The 10,895-nt window shown below is 49.8% G+C and overlaps 1 protein-coding gene across 5 annotated transcripts in view; it reads left to right on the top strand.

The window, feature by feature from the left end:
- Positions 1 to 1,496: 1,496 nt before the first annotated feature.
- CAMTA1 (calmodulin binding transcription activator 1) overlaps positions 1,497 to 10,895 on the top strand; it is a 127,017-nt gene continuing 117,618 nt past the window's right edge. For all 5 annotated transcript variants that reach the window (XM_026050946.1, XM_026050945.1, XM_026050944.1 and 2 more), the window contains exon 1: positions 1,497 to 1,585. In XM_026050946.1, coding sequence (XP_025906731.1) covers positions 1,519 to 1,585 — 67 coding nt within the window. In that variant the 5' untranslated portion in view covers positions 1,497 to 1,518. The remainder of the gene's footprint in view (positions 1,586 to 10,895) is intronic.

Raw genomic sequence — 10,895 nt, 5'->3', positions numbered from 1 at the left:
CGGGTCGCCATGGCCACGCGAGTGCCGGCGCCGCGCGGGGCTTCCCCGCGCACCGAGCCCCGGCGGGTCCCGCGCGTCCCCGGCGGCAGCGGCGGCTCCGCGCACGAGGATGGAGGATGGGGGGGAGGTCGACCCCTGCGTGTCCCGGGAGGGCCCGTCACGGCCCGGCCGTGCGGGCAGCGCTGGAGCGCGGGCCAGGTCCCCGATGGCCCCACGCGGGGACCCCTGCTCCGCCTGGCGTTGGGCAGCCCCGCGGCCCGTGCCCCGCGCGAGCCCCCCGCGCCGTGGGCAGAGCCCTGCCCGGGGACGCCGGTGCCGGGCAGGAGCCTGCGGCCCGCACGGAGCCTCCGTCCTGCCCCGCGGGGCGCAGTGGGGTCCCACCGAGCACCCCCTTAGCGCCTGCAGCGGCTGCTCCGTGCAGGCCGTTGTCGCTCATGCTACCTTTAGTCCTAGCGCAGTCGCACAGAGAGAAGAGCTCGGAGCTGCCGGGAGCAGGTGAGCTTGCCGGGGCCCGGGAGCAGCCGTGTGCGCACGGGGCTCGCACCGGCCCGGCCAGGGCGCCGCGGCCCTGCAGCTTTAATGACACCTTGATGAGAGCGTTATTATTATTATTATTATTATTATTATTCTTTTAATAGTTGAGCGAAGAACCAAAGATCTAGACTAGCCCCTGTCTTACCGGCCAGCGTTAATGCTGGCTGATAAATTATAGTAAAGGTTGCTTCTGGTCCCATTCACTGGTGTTAGGAGTCCGCAGAGATTATGGACTTTCACATATGAAAGATGCTATTGATTTTCTGTTACTGTTATCCTGAAATGTGCACTCCGTGTCTGTGGAGCAGTGACAATCCTCCATCACTCGTTTCATGTGGAAAGAGCGGTTATTGAATCTCTTCCCATAAAACCTGATCTTTTTTCTCATCCAGAATTTGCGAACCCCCATGGGAGCCCCTTGAGTTCTCTCTTTGAGAAAATTGATTTGTTTTACACTCTGCTTKGTACGTTTGACTCCATTTTTATTTTTGATTTGGCTTGTGGGATATGGAGGCTTCCCTAGCCTTGAGTGTGTTTTCTCAGGGTTGTTTTGCATCTATCTCATGCAGATTAACATTTTTAGAATGCTTTAAACTAAAATTARGAGTTTTTTTTTGGTGCAAGTGTCTTGTGGCTGGGAAATTTTCACTTGGGGTGACTCATGGGCCTAGATTGCTACTTCTCTCAAGGCAGGTCTTGGACATTGACAGCTTTCCAGGTAAATTTTCAGCAGCTTTCCAGCTGCTTCCAGGTAAATTTTATGCAAGCTCCTAGTGTCCAAACCGGCTTGTGAGAGTATCTCGGGTGAATGGCACCGTAGCAGAGAACACAAGCTGCAGTACCCCGTGCCCAAGGAGCAGTGATTTCCAAACTTAAAACAGTGGCAAGAAATATTCTGCTAAGTTTGCCCTTTCCCCTGTGCAGCAGGTGACTCACTGTGGGACTTTTTCCTTTCAGGAAGGAAGCGGCAACATGAATTCATAGATGACGAGTAGGATGCCAAAGCCAGAGATGACTGTGCTCTTGAAGAAGTGCTGGGTAGAGCAAAAAGGTAAAAGGAACGGCTAATTATGTGCATTCTGGAGCCTGTGGGAATTCATGTTTTGCTTTCCCTCCCATGGCAGATGACGTGCCTCAAATGCAGCTCAGTTTCTTGAATTCCCTCCTTGATCTCACGTGAAGGCACAGTGACACTTTCGCTTCTGACCTACTACTTTTATGGTCAAATAAATACCCCCAGCCAAACGCATTATTTTGCATTGACAAACCTCTGTGAAACTTGTGCTTTTACATACGTCCTTTCATGCACTCACCTAGAAGTTCAGGGGCTGCCTTATGCTGACCTGCAGCTCAAACACTATCAAGTTAGTCTAAACATCATATGAGTGGTTCTGCTGTATTTTGTGATGAAAGCAAAAAGAAAAATAAGAGAGAAACTCGGCCATGGTATTTGTACCTTGTGCTATTCTCCCAGGGTGGCAGCTCAGCTCAGTGCAGTGCTTTCCTGTCCCATCTTCTGACTTAAGCCCGGGCAAATACATGTTGTTAAAATGCCAGAATGTCCTTGTAAGCAAGCTGCCTCTCTGAGGACTTAATTGCTTTCTGCTACCCGAATGCTCATGTTTGTTTGTTTGTTTTGAACTGCATTTAATGTTAGCACTTTTGAGATGCCTGGAGGAGTAATTCCTTACTGTCTCTTTCATTGTGAACAATTCTGACTGAGACGTGGCAGTTTCCTTGGTCTTTGGGCAATAGGAGGCAGACTGGGAGACGCGTGTGCAGAGCCACGCGCCRTCGCAACAGGCGCCCAACGGCAGCACAAGTGGCTCAACCAACTGCTGAGCAGCAAGGAAGGCTTCATTACTAGTGTATATTGCTGTATACTGGTGTGTGTTTCCTTGGGACATTTCTATTCTTGCTTCTGGGAGAAAGGCTTTCATCCCCCAAAGTCAGAAGCCAGCATTCTCCTTGGAAACGTACCGGGGGTGTAGTAATTACCTGCCTGATGCCCCTGCCTCGTGGTTCTTCCTGGCAGCAGGTGTATGGGACAAACAGGGGATTCTGTGGCAGGGAGATGACGTTGGCAGTAAAAGAGGCAGAATGAGGTGTGAATGACTGGTATATAAATAACCTATCTTTTACTGGTATTCATTAAAATAGAAATCAGGCAGGAAATTTCTGTAGTTGAGATGTTAGGTAGAACTGTCAGTCCAGTTGCTTCCTGCTAAAGTGCAGCTTAACCCAGTGCGCTCTGTGTCCGTGGGTCATTTCAGCCAAGCACGTGGAGAGCCTGCTGTGCGACGGGGCTCTGCATTGGGGCATTGCTCTCCTCTGAAGGCAACTGTGGAGCTTGCCGGAAAGCCAGTGTTGTGTACTTGGAGAATGGCAGGCTTCAGCAATGACTTACAGATACTGCTTTCCACTAAAAGCCCTTTGGATTTTAGGCTGTGGTGGCGGCTGGAAGCGGGGAACTTGTATTCCCCACCAGCTCCTCTCTCTCTCTCTCTCTCTCTCTGAGGTGAGTCTCTGTCTCCAGTAGAAAATTGTATGAGAAATTGTCAAAGATTTTCCCTACTGTGTCGGTGAGAGCACTACTTGGGCTTGATTCTGTGTTTTCTTTTTTTTTTTTCTGCATTTGTTCAATAAATTGCTTTTTTGCTTTTTGTCATGAGGATCTGCTCTATACAGGATGGCCTGGAATCCTCTTTATGTTTAGGCCAATTGATGTAATGGGAGGAACAAGACTGGCTTCACCTCTTGTGATACAGAAGCACAATTTGTCCTATTTCACTTGGCAACTGTAGCCAATGTTTGAAATATGATAGAAATATCTTAAGAAATGCAGATTAATAAGTCTTTTGAAATGTCTATAATTTGCATAAGATCTCATTTAGTTAAAGTATGTGGCAATCTAACTTTTAATAATGCTAGAGTAGAGATTTCAGTCATACTTAATATGAACCAGAGAATCATTGCCCATCTGTATTTCAGGAGCCGCGATGCTTTTATTCGTTCTTTTTTCTGCATTAGCTCTGTATGGGCCATCAGTGCATCTTCTGGGTATTTTTATCACCGCCAGTGTGAATCCCTAGTGCTAACTGCAGGCTTTGGAACTCCTCACCGCTAATCTGTGAGCGCTAAGCCCACYGGAATTGGAAGGGAGTCGGTGCTGGCGCGGGGCTGGGTCTTGGCCGCCGTGGCCCTTCCCGGGGTCGTGGGTTCTGGCTGGTCCCTCTGCCCCGCAGCTCAGCCAGGGCAGCTCCGGCGTTGCCTGCAGCGTCCTCCTAGCCCGGGGCCGGAGCAGTCTGAGGCGCTGGAGGAGATGGAAAGCGAGGACGGCTTTTAGCGTTGTGTGGTTTTTGAATGCTATATACAGGGTTTTGCTATTGCTGCCCGTAGCCGTCAGCTCGGGGAGGATGCCTGGCGCTGGGCTGCGGGTCGGCTGGTAGCCACGAGCGGTGCTCGGTGCTGCCGCTGGCAGCGGGACGCGCGGCTGGACGGCGGCGATAGGAGCTGCCCTGGCAGCGGCCCYGGCCCTTGGCTGCCGGCGCCTTCCTGGGCTGCCAGCTCCTCCCGCTGCTTCCCTTCCCCGGGGCAGTCCCTTCCGCGGACCCTGAAGACAGACCAGCCTAGYAGCAGCTCTCCGTCCTTTGCCTCAAAGTCTGGCAGGTCTTCAGGCTTTCAGCTGCGAGAAGCCTTGGGAAAGGTGAGTTTTGTCTTGCCCGTGTCCTGCTAACACCRCGTCCTGGCGTTGCTGCGAGCCGCAGGACGTGGTGCTTGAGCCGCTGGGGCAGACGCTTCTCTAACGGAGTCTCCTGTGGTAGTTCAGCACTGCGTAGCCTCAGCTTAGCGCTCGTGGAGCTTTACAAAGCGCCAACTGTTGCCTTCCTGCTCAGCCCAGGTCTCGCAAGCTTGCAGGAACTCGCTTGTATGCTTTGATCTTCAATTTGGGCATCAGTCTTCTCATCTTCTGCCAATGATCTGGCAGACACTTTCTTAGATGTTGTTATGTCTTGAGATCTAATCCTCGGTCTCAATGCAAGGCAGTAGGAGGCTGCCAAAACACACGAGAAACAGCTAGAATTTCTCTGTCTTTGGAGTAGTTCATTTGGCATAGAATATTTCAAGGATTCATTGGTGCATTACAGTAAGATCTTATCCCATATTAGTGAATACTGCAACTGTTGTTACTAGAAAGCAAGGCTCCAAGTACGATTTTCCTAAGCAATAGCAGATATTCTTGCCTAGGATGTATGAATCCCTCAGATGACCTTTCACTGCAGTTTTGGTGGTTTGTCTCCAGATACCTGCTTTTGCTAAACTTGCTATGTACAAGTTAATTGCCTTTTGTGCAGATAAAACATTAGTATTGTCACCAAGAACCTTCAAATTTAAAGTTTTGATTCCATGGAAATGCTTATGAATACACTGCTGTCTACGACGTAATTTGTCTGCTTCCAACCATGCTCTTCCTTAGTAGATGTGTGTTGCTTCTGGAACACACTCAGCTGGCAACTGTGACAGAAAATATTTGAGGTATTTTATAAAGACAGACAATGCAGCTTTTCCTGTAGTATATGGTAGATACCCTTTTACRTGCACCGTTTGCTTTACAGGGTTTGTGTGGTCAATGACTAGTGACTTCTGTTTAATTGCTTATTAAGTATGGGCCTCTGTAGGCCCTACAGAGCCTACAGGAAAGCAGGAAGTTGCTAAGATCTCTAAATGATGAAATGGGACATTTTTCTTCAAATGTCATTGCACCAGTTATTYCTGGTGAAGGAGGAATGGTGCTTTCGACACTTCGTAATCACTGATGCTTGTGTAGAACTTGCTTGTAATGGAAATACCTGTATGATCTCTGGGGACTGAAAAAAGATTGGCATTGGTCAGGGTRTAGTGGCTTTAGGAGTCTAATTCAGTAAGCACAGGGCTGTTGTGTACTCTATTTTTTTCAAATAAGTGAATGCTTAGGRATTAATTAAACTCTTTTCAGTCTCTACGGCAGTGTAATCTCTTTTATGCATTCTAGGGGTTAATCAGTCGATGCCTAAGATTGTAGGTAGACCTTGCAGATCCACTTCTGAAATGGGCACTTCAGACTCCTGGTCTAGCTGACTGTCTGTTTCCATGAGTGCCCTACTCATTTCTCTTAAGACCTGTCTGCTTTTTGTACTTTTAGTTGGTTTTGATTCTATAAATCAATTCTAGTTCAAAATCTGGTTCAGAATGTAGTTCAAAAACTAGATTCTACAAATCTAGTTGTCATTGATTCTACAAAAGCATGAACTTTTAATATTGTGGTAAAGCTCCATAYGATTTTTAAGCTGGTATTATAAAAATTTAAATGGTGCAACACTGGGTCACAGGTTTCACTATTTAATTGGAGAGGGGAGTTGAAAGATATCATTCCCAGTACAGAAGCGAATTCCAATGCTAATACTTCCATTACCAGTTAAAAGGGTCTAATTCCATGCATAATTCACCTTTTTGGGAGCACGCACTAATTCCGAGCCTCCCTCCCACCGTACGGAGCCAATTGGAGGTAGGTTAAGCTGCCCGTTGTGGTTCCTGGAGCTGCAGCGTGGCCAGGCCTGGCGCCCTCCAGCTCGGGGCCGCTGGAGCCGCGCTCGGCATCGCCGGGAGCCAAGAGCTCGGGCCTGGAGCGCCCGTGGGCGCCGCAAGCGCGGAGCGAGGGCAGCCCGGGACTTGCTGTCAGTGYTGGGAAGTTCACGTCATTAATGCACCTGCCTTGGCAGCCGCAGAGCAGCAGCAAACTTCACTGCTTGGAGAATAAAACAGGAGAACCCGTTGTGTTTGTTCTTTTTCTTTCATTACCCATTCTTCTGTTTTCAGTGACATTTTCCTACCTGCGCGAGTAAAATCTGGCTCCTAATTCCATATTTGTTTGGTTAATACAGACAGCAGACTAATTTCAGCAGTGCTGCATGCCCTGGAAGAGATTCTTGTTTCAAAGTAGGAATGAAAATTCAGGGATCTTGGACGTGAGCATTTGTTTGCTTGTATGTCCTTACTGTGTTTGCTTTAACTGTCAGCAGAGATCCAATACCAAACTGCCCTGAAGTGTGTTGTGCCCTGTGAGAGACGCAGAACTCTGGAAGATGCCCTTTTCTGGAGASAGCGGCTACTGTGGGGCCTGTGCTGCAGCTGCAGGCTGCGACTCAGGGAGCCCTGTTGCTCTAGCAGCTTTTCTGGCCAAGCCAGGAGCTGCTTGTTCACCGCCCCCGTAACGGAGCCAGTTACGGACCAGCCTCACATATGTGATAGCTTTGCTCTGCTAAATTCTTCAAAGGATTTTCCTCTTTTTTCTTGCTGCTTAGGTGACAAAAGCAGTTGTGCGTTAGCAGGGAGGGTGTTCAGGGTGCGCAGAGAGCGGTCCCAGCGAGTAGCAGCCTGTGCAGCTTGTAGGAAATTGTCTATATTAAATCTAAAGTGGCATTTATGAGCACTGTATATATTACCTGAATTTGCCAGAATTATGTAAACATGGGGAGTGGAAGTTGTTAATGGAGCCTGACTACCAAAACAAATCACAGCCTAATTATTCTTTTTATTTATTTATTTTTCTGGCTAAAATTAGAATTTGATATAGTGGTCAATAGACATTTTGTTTAATTTTTGATACGTAATTTCTAGTAGCTAATCCAGAAGAACTCAAGAAAGTTGCTGTAGAATTGGAAAATAAATTATGTGGATTCTGTGGTGACTTATTAATAAATCCCCTTAGTTGGAAGCTTTAATTTACCTCATATTTCAGCTTTTCCTCCTCTGACGGACCTGTGGGTGTGTGTTACAGCAAAATAATTGTTATTTCCCCCCCGGTGCCGCCAGGGTGCTCAGGAGGAGCACGGCGCACACGAGCAGAGCCGGAGCTTGGCCATTCCAGCAGGGAAAGGAGCCGGGGCAGCAGGGAGGGATGGAGGAGCCCGCGGCACCGCAGGTCACTGCTCTGCTCTCAGCAAAGCGCTACGGGCCGGCTCCCGTTTCAGGCCATTCCAAAGCTGCTCCAAGTGGTATCAGCACTGGGATGGTGGGACGCAGATGCGCAAGCTCCCGCTGTGCCCCACTCTGGACTCAGTGCCAGGGCAAAGAAACACATTTTTGTGCTCTCGTTCTTAGTAGCAAGTGCARTGCTTAATTTTGAGTCTACTGGCTTGAATTCCTGTTTTGTTTTGTTTTGAAGTGACAGATTGCACATTGAAAACTCCTTTCCTCCTAGTAATGTTTTAGGCTCTGGAGTAATGGTTTGTCCMTAATCTGACTCAAGTTCCCTTTGGCCAACCAGGTTTTACCAGAGATTAATTGGATGCAGGGCTTGTACTTTTGAAAGGAATAAGTGGACRGGGAATTGCAGAAGGAAGGGGTCGAAGGACGCATCCAAATCTCAAAACAGGGACCTCAGCTGAGTTTGTCCTCCTGCTGATGTAGTGTACAGTTTCATCCATCCGGTGTGAGGGTAATCCAGTATTTTTAGTTCCTGGTAATTTATATTCTTCTYTGACTCCCACACATCATTTTTGGCAAGTCATTTGGATGGCAGAGCTCTAAATAGAGTCTATTTCTCTGGAGAGCCTTTCTGAAGAAATGCATGTTTTGGGATATTTACCTGTTTTTGATGAATTTGGGAATTGGCAATTATACTTCACAAACACAGTGAAATATTGCTAAGTAACAATGGATTTATGCCAACATGTTGGCTTAATTCAGCCTGTTCTTCTATTTCCCTAGAAGAAACAGCTTTTGATCCTCTGGGTGGAGAGAGGAAAGGACAAAAACGTTTCATTTCTATCATTGTATTTTTCTTAAGCGTCTTTATTCACAGTTTTAAGAGTATTTCTGTAAGAATACTTGGCATTCCTTAGTTTCTAAATCACAGAGCAACTTCACGGAGCAGAGTCRGTTCAAAAGAAACGGAGTTTCCAACACTGTCATTATAGATATTCAACCTGTCTGAATTGGTTTGTTTATGCCCACCGTAGCAACTGTGGATGTATAATTTGCTGAGTATTCATAACGGGGTATTTGTTCAGGATATTCTTTACAGTTTTACTTTTGCATATAACTAAGCACTAGCCCAAACAACCAAGTTAGCCCCACATCTCCCATGGAATGACAAACTGGAATTTAAGGGACCATTCTTATGCTTGCCTCCCTCTAAAGCGGAAATTGCACCATTAAAAGTTAATTGCACCATTAAAAGTTACTCCTTGTTGAGACTGCAAAAACTCCTGGCCTGTCAGATTTCCTGTGGCTTGTCAGCTGGATGTAACTGTGCTCTGACAAGAGGAAGGTAAGACCAAGTGAGGTTACCCTGTGCTCTGCAGATTGCACAGTGTCTTTGCAGACGGGTGCCTGAATGTTTCATGACTGAGGCAAAGAATGTTTAAGCACTGGGGAGCTGGGAAACTTAGATTCAGATGGGAACTTATTACAAATGGAAATAATCGAGACGCAGCTGGTATGTTAAGGAAAAATCCATGTTCCCATTGCATTTTTAATGTTATGCAGATCGTGTTGTAACAACCTGTAYGCTGCTGTCAAAATCATATACAATTTCAGGTACACAAGATTCAGTTTATTAGTGGGTTGGTMTTTTTTTTTCTTGCTTGAAGAGAATGAGTTCATTAGCCATATGCAGTGGGGCTCAACATGAGTTTGCAAGCCGCGAGAGAAAGGCTTTTTCCATTTCCAGGCACAGGGGTTCTCCTTGGCTTCGGCAGCCGGGAGGGCTCTGCACGGAGCAGGCTGTGCCGCTCTAGGACTGGCACGAGGCACTCGAGTTCTTGGCAGTGGAGCTGAAMGGGCCTAGTTGGGTGGGAGTTCTTGCTTCCCCACGTTGCAGAGGCTAAGAAAAGGCAGCTGGTGCCCTAAATAACCTTGTCAGTTGGGCCACGAGGACCCCATTACTCTAATGAGCCGTGAGGTATGTACAGAACTACTTGAGCTTYGCAGCGGAGATGGGCACTGTGGTGCACGCACAAAGCTGATTTTGCATTTATGTTTCTGGGTGATGCCAGGCTCTAGCGCTGGGTGCCGGGTGCCAAAACTTATGGTTGTTTGCTCTCCAGCGTGCGCGTGAGTAATGCAGCAAGGGCTGTGGCTGAAATAAATGCTTGTGCTTGTGAAAATATCTGAAGGGCTACTCTGGGCAATGGTCGCTATCCAAACACCTGTGAGTGTCTCATTTTGGCCACGAGCCCTGGGGCCTGCAAGAGCAAACAGAAATGGGTCTCTGACATTGTTGCACGTAGTGGCAAAGGGAGAATTGGAGCGAGGGAATGAGTGTTTTTAACACAACGGCGATGTAGYGGCTCTGCCGCTTCTCTTGTCCCCTCTTCACTGCACAGTCCTGCCAGAACTGTGCGAGAGGGAGAGAGCTGTAGCCCTTGCCAGGCTGGAATGGCTCCCTGTGCCGTGTGCGGGTCTCCCAGGGCATCCGGCCCTGTGACTCTCCCGCCCGTGCTGCTGTATTCACGGCAGGAGGTTGCCTTGCGGTTGCCTSAACTCTTGAGGATGCCTCTCAATCCTGATCGCCGTGGAGCAAAGCGGCGGAGCTCCCTCGTGTCTCTGCGAGCAGTAAGGTCACCTCAGAAGAACATCCAAGGACAGGCGTACCTCCCCTGGAGTGCTGGAGAGGCGGGAGCTCCCTGCTGTGCTGACAACCATGGCGCTTCCCAGGATATCTTGCAGGTACGGCGGCGGGCGCTGCTGCTGCAGCGACGCCGTGCATTCCCGGCGCAACCCGTGCTGTGCTCGCCCGGGAGCAGCCGCGTCAGCCTGGAGCCTCTCCATCCACRCGCGTTCCACGGCTCGCGCGGTCAACCCTCACTGAGAAGCGGAAGGACTTTGCCTTGGTTCCAGCCCTGGAAGGGCCCATCCCGCCATCCGGCCTCGCCTTTGGTCTCTGCTCAGGCGTTTCTTCCGTCCTTAGCGGCAACATCAACATCAAGCCGGCAGCTCTTCTTACGGAAGCGCCGCTCTCCTGGGGAGGGAAGATGTCCCCTTGGCGCGCTGGGGCGCACGCGCCCCGKGGGTGTCTGCGTGGCGTGGCGCCCCGCTGCAGGGCGCGGGGAGGCCGCCGCTCGCCCAGCTCTTCCACAGACCCTCTGCCTCGCTTCCCCAGAGACCCGTTCTGGCACAAGGGCAGGGCGGCAGCCGCGGCACGGAGCCGTTGGGCGCTCTGCCCCTAAAGCCGGGCCTAGGCAGCGGGGCTGGGGCCCTGATTTTGCACCCGAGCGCGCGGGGGCAGCGGAGCGGGAGCCGCGGGCCCCTGCGCAAGGACCGCGGCGCTGGGCTGCGAGGGCCGGCGGGCGGCGGCCGAGGCCCCGCCGAGCGGCGGC

This window comes from Nothoprocta perdicaria, unplaced genomic scaffold, assembly GCF_003342845.1.
Source record: "Nothoprocta perdicaria isolate Ctin4 unplaced genomic scaffold, notPer1 scaffold_72, whole genome shotgun sequence".
In the NCBI taxonomy this organism is placed as follows: domain Eukaryota; kingdom Metazoa; phylum Chordata; class Aves; order Tinamiformes; family Tinamidae; genus Nothoprocta; species Nothoprocta perdicaria.
Note: the sequence above shows the minus strand (reverse complement) of the source record. Positions and strands in the feature narration are given on the sequence as shown.